Genomic DNA, 15,736 nt, shown 5'->3' with positions numbered 1-15,736 from the left:
AATTCTGCCCCCTGAGCTCGACTTCAACTTCAGCCACATCCCCCCTGTATTCTGGACTGCCCGGGTTATACAGGGCTGCGGGACCTGACTGGGCAGCCTAGTGCCCAGTCATGCTGACCGGCACAGGGGAGCAGAGGACCGCTGTGGTATGCTTTATGGTTACCCATCTAGTCCATTTCAAAATTTCCTTTTTTTTTTCTCCTATGTACACTCTCAAATCAACCAATATGGCAACACCACTGGATTCTACGGCCAAAACTACACAGGAAACCATGGAAAACACACTTTACACCCCTCTGGATCAGAAGATACAACCCTTTCAAGACACCATCAGTCAGTTTCACACATACAAACACCATACTCAGGTCATGTAATCCGTTAAATGAACCACACTTACCCAGGACATGTAATCCATTACATGGACCACCCTGACAGCTTGTCTAAACCTTTACATACACTTTACCTCATCAGCTGCACTCATTACATTGTGCTATGCACATGTCGTGCAGTGTCATGCAGTGTTATGCACACTTGATGCAGGCTTATGCAGTCTAATGCAGTCTTATGCAGGTGCATGCAGACTAGTGTAATAGGGGCTGCAGTCTGACAGTTGACAGATGACATCATGCAGGTGTCAAGATAGCAAAAACCCCTCATGCAGCTTGCAGATGACACCATTTGACAGGCCAGGCCAGCTAACTAAAACATCTCACCTCCTATTTCTCACTAGCTAAATTCCCTCATATGACATCATGACCTCATGTGACCTGTCAACCACCAGCCAAAATACCTCATTGTAGCTTTCAGGGCAGCTAAAACCCCTCATTGTCTTTTTCCCTTGGAGCTTAAATGTCTCACTCTTTTCTGTTTAAGGAGGCTCTCCTCCCCCCCAGTTGTAATTTCTCTCAGCAAACTACTTGCACTCAGCTTACCCCATAACAGTACAATACTTGCTCACTCTACAGTATTAGTCCACTCTATATTCAGTATTAGCCCACTCTATATTGTGGTTTTACACCCTTACATACAAATTACAACCTCATTACAACACTTACACATCAGCTACATCACCATACCCTTAAGACACCTGCTCAAAGTAGGCTATCTTTTGATACACCTCCACTATCACTACATAAACCTTCCAATTGTAGATTGGGGGGCTTGTTTTAGTGTTGAGTGACCCAGGAAAGGCAGAGGTAACCTCATTCATCCCTTTACGCACTCAGCAAAAGGTTCTCAGGAACACTTTTGAGCTTTACACCGCTGGACTCAAAATTTGACAAGGAGTCCAACGGCGCCACTCTCAAAAGCTCAAAGCTAGCTATCACAAAGATAGCTTTTGCACCAAATGAATGTTCCTGTATGGCAACGGCCATACAGGAGGCAATAAAGGTGGCTGAAGTTGAGTTTGCGGGGCAAAATTGCAGGTCCAGAGGAGCTTTCTCAGAACTGCGGTATATGGCCTTATAGTATGTATATATGCCCAGGTCCCAATTGCAGAGATCAAAAAAAATGAAACTTTTTTTTGGCTGGAGCAATCAGCAAGCCCATATAGATTTAGAATCTACAACCTTCAAAGACCCCAAAAATGTGGTCAATGTGAGTTTTGGGCCTATTTTACACTCTAAGGCTTGCCCCGCGTCTGGATGTCAACTTTTGCCCGTGGGTTGGTACCAACAGATGACTACTGCAACTGTACCTTGTTCAGCATATCAATGCTGAACAGTTTGTAGTGCTCATGCAGTAGGCTGAGGCAAATGAGCACCCTTTTAATTGATTTTAGTCAACACTCCATGTGCCATTGAATCCAGCCAGAATAACATAAAAAGGGTATGTACACAAGAAAGGGATATGTACATATGAAAAGAATATGCAGGATGAAAGGTGAATGTGAGAAGGTGTATTAACACATAAAAGGGATATGTACACATGATGAAAGGGGTATATAAACCTGAATGATGAAAGGAGTATTGAAAGGGATGTCAAAAACTCAAAGGGGACATGTAAACATGAAAGGGTCATGAACACATGATGAAAAGACTATGTACAAATTTTGAAAGGGGAATTTTCACATGAAAGGTGAATTTGCACAGTTATCAACTCAGTATTTTGGAGCCTGTACTCAGTTTTTTGTACCTTAGATCACTCTTTCATAAATTATGCAACAACCAGTGCTTGATTCTTGCATGAGGCACAGTTTGCTCTGAGCTCCTGCATCTCAACTGCAAGCAATTTCTAGAGTTTTTCTTGCAGTGTAAGGCCAAGGGCTATGTCAAGCAGAACATAAGAATTAACTGCTGCAAATCAACATGGAATCAGAATCAAGACTATAGGACTAGGTATTGGATAAGCTTAAAGCAAGGCTGGGATAAAGTGCTTAGACTTGGAGAGTCAGGAAAAAAAGGGGGATAATCATTATGCTACAGAGGAAAAGTTAAAGAAACTTGGCATCCTGAGGACCAACTATTGAGAAGCTAGATGGTGTTTGAATTTTAAGACGTTGTCCCAAAGCTGAGCAATGATGCCATTACTCAAACCCCATTGAGACATCTTTTCAGCCGTGTTTTTTTTTAAGAGAAACATGTTTGGATGGGTGATATCCTTCTCATTGAGCACTGCAAGGACCTGTTCTTGCTTATTTGGACGTATCTTGACAAATTCAACATACTCGTGAAGTAGCTGCTTGTTGGGTTCAATGATGGAAGCAGCAGAATCAGCAGATGGGCTGCAATGGTGATGGACATCATCAAAATTGACGGTGTTGAGCTTTTGTTTTTTGGCTGATGACAATTTCTGAAACTTGATGTCGGCCGGAGGTGCGCAAAAGCTGACCCCCTTGGTTTTTGTGATCTAGAAGCAATGCAATCATCAGCTAAGCATCAATAAATGAAATCATTTAAATCCACTCACTATCACCACCCCCAAAAGGAAGGCAATGTGCACACATTGCCATGTTCAATACATTGTTAATACCAAGGCATTTCACATGGCTAACCTAGTTATTACAGATTATTAACCTTGTTGTTCCAGAAGTTTTTTACAGAATTTTAACCCTCTTACAAGAGCTTAATTCAGTTGTCACAGAAGTTGAAACCATGTAATAAAAAAATCAAGAAGAAGTTTTAACTGATTATTATGATGAAAATATTTTTTGGTGTGGTTTAAAACTCATGCCCTGGAGTACCCTGTCATTGGTTTAAAATCCTTGGAAAGTGCATTAGCCCCATATGTAGGAACCTATCTTCAGGGTTTATCATTCTGAAATCCCCATTTAGTTGTTGTATTTTATCCAAATGGAGGTACCATAAAAGATTTGATAACATACTTCATATATATATATATATATATAATACTCTTTAATTGTCCTTGTATTGAAAATAAAAATTTTGATAATGTGATTTTTCAAATCAGTTTTACTGCTTAGTTGTTGTTTTTCTATCATAAATTCATTTCCTCTTTGAAATTAAATAAATGCTTTTGTGTAAAAAATGGCTGAAACAGGCCAGGTGACTTTGGAAAATCATCCAAGTAAGATCCTTTGGGTGGAGGTTGCAGCGCTGTAGCCCCTACCTGATCCCAGCAGGTATTACCCTGTCCGGTCCAGGATAGAGATGGCATATGGCACCCGGGTACCTGTGGCGGGTGCGGGTACCTCCCTGTTTTTTCACAAATTCCTCACACCCGCACCCGCACCCGGCACCCGCCATGGGAGGTACCCGGGTGCAGAGGGGGAGGTACCCGGGTGCCAGGCACAGGTACCCGGGTATCACCTTTGATGGCCGGCTGACCGGTCATCGAGAGGTTGTAGCGCCTTCGATGACCGGCTGACCGGTCATTGAGAGGTTTTATCCTCCTCAATGGCTGGCTGATCGGTCATTGAGAGCCTTTATCCTTTTCGATGACCGGTCAGCCAGTCATCGAGAGGTTGTATCCCTTTCGATGACCGGTCAGCCGGTCCTTGAGAGGTTGTATCCCTTTCGATGACCGGTCAGCCGGTCATTGAGGGGTTGTATCCCTTTTGATGACCCGTCAGCCGGTCATTGAGGCGTTGTATCCCTTTTGATGACCGGTCAGCCGGTCATCCAGAGTGTAGCCTCTTCAATGACCGGTCAGCCGGTCATCAAGAGTGTAGCCTCCTCAATGACCAGCCAATCAGTCATCGAGAGTGTAGCCTCCTCAATGACCGGCCAACCGGTCATCGAGGGGTTGTAGGCTCTTCAATGATTGGCTGAACGGTCATCAAGAGCTTTTGTCCTCTTCGATGACCGGTCAGCCGGCCATCAAGAGGTTGTATCCCTTTCAATGACCAGTCAGCCGGCCATCGAGAGGTTGTATCCCTTTCGATGACCGGTCAGCCAGTCATCAAGAGGTTGTAGGCTCTTCGATGACCGGCTGAACGGTCATCAAGAGCTTTTATCCGCTTCGATGACTGGTTCAGCCGCTCATTGAGAGGTATCCTCTTTGATGACCGGCTGACCGGCGGGTACCCGTCCAGGTACCTGCCGTCCTTCCAACCAGAATTCTGGACACCCGCACCCTCACCCGGCACCCGCCGGCGGGTACCTGTAGGGCCAAACGGGTACCAGCCAACGGGTACCGGGTACCCGGCAACAAGTACCCCTTTGCCATCTCTAGTCCAGGAGAGTCCAGGAGGTTATGGGGTGCCGGTGTGAGAATGAAAGCTGGTTAGTCGGTGGAAATGTCCGCTGACCGCCTCCTTCAAGAATATTAGTGTCCGGGCTGTGTGATTGTCGGTAACTCAGCTCCACACTGCTACTTTCCACTAGCCTTCAGCGCTCCTCTACTGAGCCTGACCTATAGCGTAATAATCCGCAAGTGAATAAAGCTCCGCAATTCGTAAGCACAAAATCTGGAAGTAACTCTCAAAGTAAAGATAAGATCCCAGATAATCTCCTAATAACTCTAGTACGTCCGTAGTTGTAAGTAAAATGATGAGTAATTCCGTCCCAATAATAGGATAAATTCCATTCCCCAAAGAAAGAGAAAATCCTCCAGCCCCTTCCCCCCTCCTTCTCTCTGCGCACATTGCCGCTCCCACCCAATCCCGCACGTCTGACACTTTCCCGCACTAGTCCTCCAGCTCCGCCCGCTATACCGCTTGTCACTTTCCCAGACTCCGCTCCTCTCCGACGCTTGACCTCCCACCGTCCTCTGTCTAGCCCCCGTCAGTTGGTCTCTTGCCGCCGCCTCCACCCCGGTTCCACCCGCTGGTGGAACCCGCTTTGGCTGTCATGGCTCACCCGCTGACGCGCCGCTGCTACCAGTCCACGTTTGTAGCCCCGCCGCAGTCCAGCCCTGTCTTTTCCGCTCCAATCCGAATACCTGATCCAAAATCCGTGATCCGCAATCCGCAATCCGCAATCCGCAATCCGTGCATTCCAGTCCAAGCGTGAATTTCCATAAGCTTTCTTAGCGTGCTTTCCTGACCTCATCCTCAGTGCTTATGTCACCGGAATGCACTCGGCCTGGGCCGCTTTGTGCATTCCCGCCCGCGCTATCCCCGCGTGGACATTCTACCACGCTTGCCTATATAAATCACCACACCGGACGCCTTGGGTACACTTCCGGGCGCACTGTAACCCTGGAACATGTACCAGGGCTTCACAGGTATACAGCAATGTCAGAAAAGCTTGCCAAATTTTGTGGCTGAAATGACTTCTGCATTTCAGCCACAGGCCTGTACAGCTTCACTGTACAGGCAGACAAAACCCGTTTGGGCAGCTGGTTTCGCTTGACATGGGTGCCGGGCCAGGAAAGGGGCAAAGGAGCCAGGGGCGGCGAAGGGCCGGATTGAAGTAAAATCACTCCAGGAATCCAATGGTGGGGCCCTCAAGGCCCCAAAGTGGAAAACAAAGAAACTGGGTTTTTTCTTCTGATGGCATTCCTGATGTACAGGAGCCATACAGGCTTTGAGGCTGAAATCAGCGGTCCAAAAGCTGGCTGCAAGCTTTTCTGACATTGCTGTATCATGTCCATTCCCGCTGGGTTCGGGTCACGGGACAACCCTAAAACGGCCGGGTACCCCGCGAGTTCTAGCCTAGGTGCACCTCTATGCTAAAAGCGACTTTGGATGATTGTCCAAATTCACTCAGCCTTGATTTGGCCTTGCTGATGAAGTGCAAACTCCAGATAGAGGTTGTACCCCCATCAAATGGAGGTTGTACACCCATTGGTTGGAAGTACAACCTCTGTTCATCGGATGTTGCACTCACATTCAAGTTTTTACTACGCGCACGCCATAAAGAGCGTAGACAAGTGTGTACGCCATCATGTTTGGCGGGCAGGGACACATACGCCAAGAAACCCGGTCCTCAGTCCCGTACGCCTGCATAATTCGCGTACGGGACTGGGGACACCAATTCCCCAAACCCCAGCTCGCCGAGAGGAATACATACCTCTCGGCAAGATGGACTTCGACCAGCTCGCCAAGAGGAATACATACCTCTTGGAGAGATGGAATTTGACTGGCTCGCCGAGAGGAATACAAAACGCTCGGCAAGATGGATTTGTACCATCTTACCAAGAAGAATACATTGCTCTTGGCGAGCTGGGCTTTGGCCAGCTCGCCGGGAAGAATACCCTTGGTGAGCTGGTTTACAAATTCACCTCGCCGGGAGGTATGTATTCCTCCCAGAGAGCTGGTACAAATTCATCTCACATAGAGATATAAATTTCTCTTGGCAAGCTGGAATTTTACCAGCTTGCCGGGGTGTCTTGGCATACTTTTCCCTGCACGCCAAAACCCAATGGCATACACACCTGTGTACGGCTTTTTGGCGCGCACGTAGGAAAACTTTGGTGTGCATTTAGCATGACCCAAAAGAAAAAAGAAAAGAGAAAAAGAGAGTTAGAACTCTATTCCAACTTCCCTTCCAAGAGGGGGATTGCATTTCTGAGACACAAGAAGCTGCAAGACCCACATTCAAAATTTTAGATTGGCCAAGGTGGTGTAAGCAACCTCCTGGGAGCCAGAATCCTAATTCAAGTGAGTTTTTAATTTAAGTCCATAAATAATCACATATCTTATTAGAAACTGCACACCTTTGGGATCCTTCAAGGTAGAAGGTATAAAAAAGCATATATGATCTTTTTAGGTTCAAAGTTGAGAATATATAAGAAAAATATACAACAAAAGTTTCAGAAGGATTTGCTCTGTTTACAAATGTTGTTATATATATATTTCAGCATGACAATGTGCACTCATTGCCTTCTTTTTTTGGGTGGTGTATGGCTTGAGACCAATTGGAGACCACCCCGCCGTTCAATGGAATGTAATGAGTAGGATCCTTTGGATTGATGTAGACCGGCATTTGATCCTTGTACTTTTTATTGGGCGGGTGGTTAGCGTAGATTTGGTTCATTACCACATTTCAGGCTTGAAAATCGCCAGGGAAAAGATCTTGGACCGGAGGGACGTCATTTGATCCTTGTGAGCTTGATCTGCTTGCCTGGATTGCAGTTCGCTGTGTTAGCATGTGGTTTTGGAAAGCAGCAGCAACTTTCCATTTTTTTGCTTTGTGGCTGGATTCTGCATCAAGATCTCCAAAGCCGCGGAGGTGTGGTCCATCCCAAGGTCCACAACACAGCTCATCCATCTGATGAATTTTTTGTTGTCGTTCAAAAAAAACTCCAAAGAACTAAGATAATTTCATTGTTAGACTTTCTGCTTGTAATTACAACTCTTGATGTCTTGATAGAATAAAGGATAAATAAATCTTCTTTTAAGCGGAGAATGAATTACCTAAGAGCAGGAGTACGGCCTCTCTCTGCTGAGAGTCAAGGGAAGTGATTAAGAAAGAAAGAAGTCAAGTTCTGTGATTGACTTGGTCTTGATCAAGAGAACATTATTATTCAATAAGTTTAAGTTCCCTCTGATCTCTTTCCTCAGAGGACATTGGCTCCTTACTTGGTGTGGTCCTTTGATCTAAGGATTCCCTCACAACGCTTTGGCAAAGCGACTCAGTAGTGATGCTATGTTGTCTGTTTACAGAGCATCGCAGCTTCAGTAATTTTCTTTTGTGTTTGCTTTGCGTCAATGTGAACTCAAATCTCTTACCTATAGTTTCTCCAAATCTTTGAGTGGTATTGGTTGGATCGGTCTGATTGCTCTTGACGGTTTGTCTAAAAGAAGCGGATAGCACGTTAGTGACTATCTAATCATCTTATCAGGCCTCTACAGTTGCTTACCTTTGGCGCTGACTGAGATTATCTCAATAAGAGATTGTGGGCCAGGATTTTCCTTGAGCCTAATTAGAGAATCTGCCGGCGCACCCGGGGCAGGTACCTGGCACCAGTTGGGGGGTACCCCCCGCACCTGGCTTGCACACGCCGGAGGGTGCCGGATGCGGTGCTGGGTGCCTGTTTTTTGGAAAAAAGCGGTGCGGCACCCGGGTACCCTCCCAAGTACCGCCCCACCTCCACATGGCCCACTGCCAGCATAATTAGCTGGGTTAAGGTTATCCCAGTTAAACTGGGATTAAATCAACCAATTTAAACTTGGTTGATCTCAACTGATAAAATATAAATCCAAGGTACCCCCCTTGGATTTATATTTCATTGGTCAAGAGCAACCCATTTTAAATTGGTTGAGGGCATCCAAGTTAAACTGGGATGACTTCATCCCAGCCAAATATGCTGGCAGTGTGGGAGTGGACAGGCAGGGGTTGGGCCGGGGCTCCTGCCCCACACCCCATAGGGGCTCTGGCCAAATCCCGGACTCCCGCACCAGCCAGCTTCAGCCTTGTCTGCCATTGTTGTCCTGTCTGTTTGCACCCAAACGGACAGGACAACAAGGCGCGGCCGGCCTGTCCATTTAGGGATTGATCTGACACGCAAAAAATAGGCAAAGTACTGCTGGTACACCTCTGGCACCTGCCAGGCGGGGCCGGGTGCCCATTTTTCTGAAAAACGTGGTGCGGTACCCAGGTACCTCTTGCACCTGGGTGCCGGAGAGCTCATTCTTAACCCGGTCGCCTTGGGATTTTCTGAATCAGACATTGACTGGAACATATTGATGGGTCTGAAGACCACCCCCAAATACAAAAAATCTGCAGAACAGACTCTGAACTGTGAGAATTCCAGCTCAGAGGAGTGGTGCCAGTCTCATAAATTGAGAAAGGTGCTGAGAACCTCAGCTGCAAATAATGGTAAGCAAACGCAAACCATTTCCGCAGTCCAAATCAGTGCTGCGGGAGTCGTGGAACTAAAATCATCTTATGATAATACAGTTCCAACAAACATGAGCAGCAAGATTAGGCTTAAAGAATCTGCCATGTTGCCCTCGTAGATCTTGTTGCATTCAGCTGCAACAATTTTCCAGAACTCTTGATGGCTCATTGAGCCCGCTGCAATCAAGACCTCGAAACACTTGTTGCCAAGTTGAATCATGTTGTAGGCCTCTTTGCTACCTGGCTTACAAAATGTTGAGTTTTTGTTAGTCTGCTACCATGATGTATCACCACAGTATGGCAGGCTGTTGGATTGATCCATGAGCACTACCAACCAACCACCCAGCTGGCAGCCACAAGCATCTGTAGCCTAGTTGGTAAAGGCAGCACTCTAGTATGTGTCTCAGCATAGCTGAGGTTGTGAGTTTGACTCTCACCAGATAAATCTTCATTTTACAGCCTCTACACAAAAGAAAAGCTTGAACGTTATCTTGCAGTGGATGACCTGCGCCTACATGCAGAAAAAAAAGAAAGAAAAAATAGCATCCATCAGAAAGGATAGAAATCTCAACTCACTTTGAGTTGAGCTGGTTCTGGGCCAATTTGACAAATGAACAAGAGCTTGCTATCCAAGAGATATCCCGGTGGTGGGTTTTCCCTGCAAAACAGCTTGATCCCGAATCACGACATATGATGGTGGTGGGTGGGGAGATAGACGCTGCTATGCTGTGGCCCGGGTGCACGGGAATCATTGCTGCTGGGGCCCAGATGATCATTGATGATGCCATCATGGCCTTTAAGGGGTAAAAATCAGAATGAAAAGAGACCTGAACAGCCTCAAACCTTGGGGGAAAATACAGGAAAATCCTGCAAATACGCCCAAGGATTCTTCAAAACATGTACAATACATAGATATTTATTTTTTGATGTTGGGGTCATGTGAGATGTGTGCCTTGTTTTGGTTTGCTTCAAGTTATGAGTCTTGTGATGTTTGTTGGGTATGTATTTGAAGATTTGAATGTTGAATGGATCTGCAAGTTTTGTCCTTGTCCATCCATAACTGATCACTGTCAATCCACATGTACGTCATTTCTGGCCTACACCACGGCTGCAAGAAAAGTTTCTTGTGATCAATGTGAAAAGTTTTGGGTTTCAAAGTGGTATTTGAAAGGTTTTTGAGTTTGAGTTTGGTTTCTAGAAAAGTTTTTCTGAAAAGTTTCACGGTTCCAATGCAGTTCCGGAGAAGTTTCATAGTTTTCAAATGGTTGTCAAAGAAGTTTTGAGTTTCCAGATGGTTTTGAGAAAGTTTCTGCCCTCCCTGAAACATTTCCTGAAAGTTTTTAGGTTCCAGAAACTTCTGGGCAGAACTTTTGGTGCCAAAACATTTCAATGTGGTTTCTGCAGAACCTCTTGCAGAACTTTATTGCACAAAAAGTTTCATATTGGTTTGGCCACCCCAAGAAGTTGGGGAAACCTTTCTTGAGAACAAGAAAGTTTCTGAAACCACATTGGGTGGTTTCAGAATCTTTCTCTTCCTCAAGAAAAGTTTCTACCCTGTGTCAAAACCTTTCTTCTGGGAAAAGCCTGGATGTGCTGGATTCCCATGAGCCCAATGCCAACCGGAGTCTGGAAAATTCAAGTGCCCTCTTCCCCCCTTGACACATTGCTCCACCCGCCGTTCCTCCCTTTGCACCGAGTCAACCATCCACACCGGCCGCTTCCCCCTTCATCCCAAGTCAAGCACTTCTGCCCTGTGAACTTGAGCCCCCCATGTGATTCCTCTCCCCTTTTTTTTTGGCAGGTATTCAAGAAAGCATGAAGTTGCGAGCGCTAATCAGGCACAATTGAAGAACCTCAGCTTGCCTGAAGTTCTCTTTGAGGCTGAGGATGTTCGGACATCTAAATTCCAGATCTGCAACTCCGAACTCTCCCGACATCTGGACAAAGTTCAGTCCATTCAACATCTCTTCTCTTCTACCCAAGATTCTGGCTCTGTTTTGGTGTGGTAGAGAACACTCTAGCTCTGATGGCGCCGATGTCCCGAGAGAGTTTTGGTTGGGAACAAATGTTAGAGGAAATTGGTTCTTCTTTCTCCTGTTCCTTGCAGCTGTCATTGCCACCCCTGCCGAGTGAGTACTTGAAGACCACTGCCAGTGTGCTCGCCCTTGAATAACACTTGTTTCCTCCGCTACAGTCACGGTCTGGGTGGCGGTCTCACTTACGCAGCTGCTGTTGATCCCAGTTTTGGCGGTGGTCTCGGTCTTGGTAACTTCCAAGGTGGTGGCAGCTCAAGCAGCGCCAATGCCAACAGCTTATATAGCGCTGGTGGCTTGAGCGGGTTTGGGTCCGGCGGCAGCAGCTTCTAATCAAGCCAGCAAAGCTCAAGCTCCTTGTTGGTCAGCTCCAGCTGGTTGATAGGTGGCTTCCAATCCCAACTTTCCAGCGGGCAGCTCACTCGGGCTATTGCCTACCAACAATTCCAACAAACTATTAATTACTTCCAGGCCGCTTGAACCAAGCCAACAACTGTGGCAGTTGCTTCCAAGTAAGCAGCGCTCTAACTAAGACTCAGATCCTCAAGAGTGCAGCTTGTTCATCCTTCTTCTTGATCTTAGGACCCTGGTCAATTTGGGAGGAGTGATTGATGGGGGGAGCCGGTGTACTCGTAGTTGTTAAGATCAGACTTGAATTTGCTGGTCAGTCAGTGCTTGATGAGCCGGTTGAACGCTTTGCAAGGGTTGTTGACCTTGGTCTCGGCGGTGGCAGGGGCTGCACTATCCCAGGTGGCGCTGATCGGCAAGAACTGGATCAAGTTGGCTGCTGGATAATGGCACGGGGTGGTAGGCCGGGTAAGCAAGTATTTCTTGATTGGAAGCTGATATCCTGCTCCCTCGCCCCCTCCGTCCAATTTCCTCAAACCACTCCCTTGGTGCTGTTATCCTCCCTCCCTCCCTTAGGATATCATTCTAGTTATGTTGTTGTTATAGTTAGGTTTTAGTGTTATGCATGTTTGAATACCATGGCAATCCACTTCAAGGATAATTAAATTTCCCAAAAAAAATACTCAAAGTTTGAGGTTGGGAAAATCATTGAAAAAAAATCACTCCGTACTGAAAAAAAATGCAAACTGAGCGTGCTCAGCCAAAAAAAATAAAAATGTGTCAGACTGAGTAAAAAACAATGGGGCACATTTTTGGAATGATTTTTTGGACGGGCCTGCACAAGGCCCGCATGGGCCCCTAACAGGCCCGTTGGGCCCATTGAAAAAGTAGTATTTGTTTGGAATTCCAATGCTCTGCTAAAATGTGAAATGGGTCAAACTGAATAAAAAAAATGGGGGTACATTTTTGGGGAATTTTTTTGGACGGGCCTGAATGAGGCCCACATGGCCCTCACAAAGCCCACTGGGCCCATTGAAAGAGTAGCCTTGGTCAAGAATGCCTATGCTCAGCTAAGAAGCAAAAATGTGTCAACCTGAGTAAAAAACATGGGGCCACACTTTTGGGGAGGGCTTATTGACAGACCTGCATCAGGCCCGTCAGGGCCCACCCAAAGCTAGTTCGGCCAACCCAGAAGTAGTCTTGGTTAAGAATGCCCATATGATGTTTCAGAACAGCACCAATTGACCACTAATCAACAGAAGATATTGAAGGGCTTCTGACATCTGTATGAAATTTGTGCACTCACAGAATGTATGTCCAGGCCCTTTCCTTTTCCTTGGAACCCTGTTGGCCCGTACGGGCCTGATGCAGGCCCGTCCAAAAAGCCTCCCCAACAATGTGCCCCTAGGGTTTTTACTCAGTCTGACACATTTTATTTCTTAGCTGAGCATATGCTTTCTTAACCAAGGCTACTCTTTCAATGGGCCCAGTGGGCTTTGTGGGGGCCATGTGGGCCTCATTCAGGCCTGTCCAAAAAATCTCCCCAAAAATGTACCCCCATGTTTTTTATTCAGTTTGACCCATTTCACATTTTAGCAGAGCATGGGAATTCCAAACAAATACTACTTTTTCAATGGGCCCAACGGGCCTGTTAGTGGCCCATGCGGGCCTTGTGCAGGCCCGTCCAACAAATCATCCCAAAAATGTGCCCCATTATTTTTTACTCAGTCTGACACATTTTTATTTTTTTGGCTGAGCACGCTCAGTTTGCATTTTTTTTCAGTACGGAGTGATTTTTTTTCAATGATTTTCCCAACCTCAAACTTTGAGTATTTTTTTTGGGAAATTTAATTATCCTTGAAGTGATCCAATGGTTACCCCCAATCCCTGCCCCCAAACAATCCGCAGGTGAACGATTTCATCGGGTATGAAATGTTTTGTGATACATACAGTGAACATTTAAGGTGGTTTCCAAATGGTTTTGGAAAACTTTTGCAGTTCAGTTTGCTGGTTTACAAAAAGTTTCCTGAAACTTCCGCAATTCTGAACCAACTTTTCAATTGAGCCTGAAAAATTTCCAATTGAGTCAGAAAAGTTTTCTAGAACTTCTGTTGTTCTGGAAAACTTTTTCAATTGAGTCAAAAAAGTTTTTGTGGTTTGCAAAAACCTTTTTCCTCAACAAAAAAGTTGTGGGAAACTTTTTGAGGAATAGAAACCAAATGTTTAGCAAATGTGAACTATTTGATAGAAGTCTTGGAAAACATCTCAACTCAGTTTCCGCCGCGAACGGGACCCGACGTCCAGTCTGAGGGCCCAATTATAAACAGTTATCAAAGTTTTATTGTAAATTATTCCAAACTTGATTCAAAAAAAAAACTCTTAACTTTTTGTGGCAAATACAGGCCCAAAAATGTTTCAATAAAGCCTCAATAATTATGTACAATTATAAACCTGCGGCCACACAGCAAGGATTCCAAATTCCTGGCTGACACCGCCTGTTCCGCCCCCCCCCGCCAAACCAGTGCCATAACCACAACCGCACGGCCTCACCCGACCAAATTGCTGCAAATGATCCCTCCTCCCCTCTACGCCACTCCTATTCATATGTATGCCATGTGGCAATGGCAGAGACTCCAGCAAATCCCAGAAGAAATCTACGTACACGCTGGCCGGACCGCCTTCAAGAGGCCCAATCGCTAGGAGCCTTGGAATGACGACCGGATACCTGCCATGTGGCAATGGCAGCGACTCCAGCAAATCCCAGAACAAATCTATGTACGCGCAGGCCGGACCGCCTTCACGCGCCTGCCTTCTTGGGTCCGGTGTGGTGGACAATCTGGTACACGCGTAGGATCAAGCTTTTTGCCGCGCATGGCGCGCGCCAGAGGACGTCAGGATTCAAGACATCAAGACTTCAATTTTCCGGCCCTCAAGGCTTCCTCAAGATTCAATGGCGCGGCATGGCGCGCATCCTCAAGACATTTCAGGTTTTCTTTTCCTTCTTTCTTTTTGTTTCTGTTTTTATGTCTTTGTTCCCTGTCTATTTCACTTTCATCATGTTTTGTTATTTTCCTCTTTCATTCTGCGCGCGTTGGATAGGGTTTGGATGAGGAGGGTTGGTTTTTGTCTTGTTTCCTTTTGTTTTGTTTTGTGTCTGCTGTTTTGTTTGTTGTAGCGCGCGCGTGCGCGCTAGGTTGTGATGAGCTGTCTGTTAGATGTCACAAGCTCCAGGGTTTGAGTTCAGTTCGAACTCCGGCTTTGGAGCGGCATGGACCTACTCTGAACCGTAATTTTCAGCCCTCCATCAAAGTTTAAGTTATTGTCTTGGCGCCTTTTTGCCCGCATTTTCACACGTCTTCTGAGCTTATTCCCTCAACGCCGATCTCCTCCACTTCTCTGGTTTAGATCACAACCCCGCCGGCAGTATCCCCGGCTTCCCCTCAAAACAAAACCCGCCGACGCGCATCTCCAGCCGTCGTAAAATCAACCCCCCCCCACGCTTACACGACTCTCAGCGCTCCTTTTCGGCCAATCATCCCGGAGGGCATACGCAAAGCTACTCATTTCTTTTTCCATTCCCCTCCCCAAACTGCTGCCGGCCTAGCACCGGCCAGAGTTCCTCACCGGCGCCGAGCGCAGCTGGCACAGTTGCTGGTGTTGCTAGGGCAGGAAGTGGGGCCTGCGGGTTAGGGAGACTCGCGGCCAAGTTGGTCGCGAGGCTGGGTATGAGTTGATTGAGACCCCCAAGGTTTGTCGGCGGGTAGTAACCCTGGGGAAGCTGGTTGGTGGCCAAAGGGTGGGCCGTTTGAAGCGTTCATCGCTGTTGTGTTATTTTTGGGATCCCTGAGATTGGATTGGGTAGGTATGGCGGGATGGATCCTGGTTGGAAATGCATCCGGCGGCGGGGCTGTTGCCAAATCTCAACTGCCTGCGGCTGTGTATTGCTGACCAATGGTACAACTAAAGTTCTACCGTTGGATTAGTGCGGTACAGTCTTGCATACATGTACTGTATGCCTGTAAGTTGTTTTGATAACAAAAATTTGAAATTTTTTGACCCCAAATGACCTCCTCGAGGTCATTTGGGCTATTTTGGAATCTGTACATAAAAAAAAATAAGACAAAAAAAAAATTGAATGAATTTGGATTTTTTTTCAATAAAATTCCA

General features: G+C 46.3%; 1 protein-coding gene across 1 annotated transcript; it reads left to right on the top strand.

The window, feature by feature from the left end:
• Positions 1-11,075: 11,075 nt before the first annotated feature.
• Positions 11,076-11,554, top strand: PtA15_16A6 (uncharacterized protein; the record flags this gene model as incomplete). Its single annotated transcript, XM_053164147.1, has 2 exons — positions 11,076-11,317; positions 11,383-11,554. 2 exons carry the CDS (start codon positions 11,076-11,078, stop codon positions 11,552-11,554), a joined length of 414 nt encoding a protein of 137 aa, XP_053027656.1.
• Positions 11,555-15,736: the final 4,182 nt, after the last annotated feature.

The sequence above is a fragment of the Puccinia triticina genome, chromosome 16A, assembly GCF_026914185.1.
Source record: "Puccinia triticina chromosome 16A, complete sequence".
Lineage (NCBI taxonomy): Eukaryota > Fungi > Basidiomycota > Pucciniomycetes > Pucciniales > Pucciniaceae > Puccinia > Puccinia triticina.
This window is presented reverse-complemented; position numbering and strand designations above follow the sequence as displayed.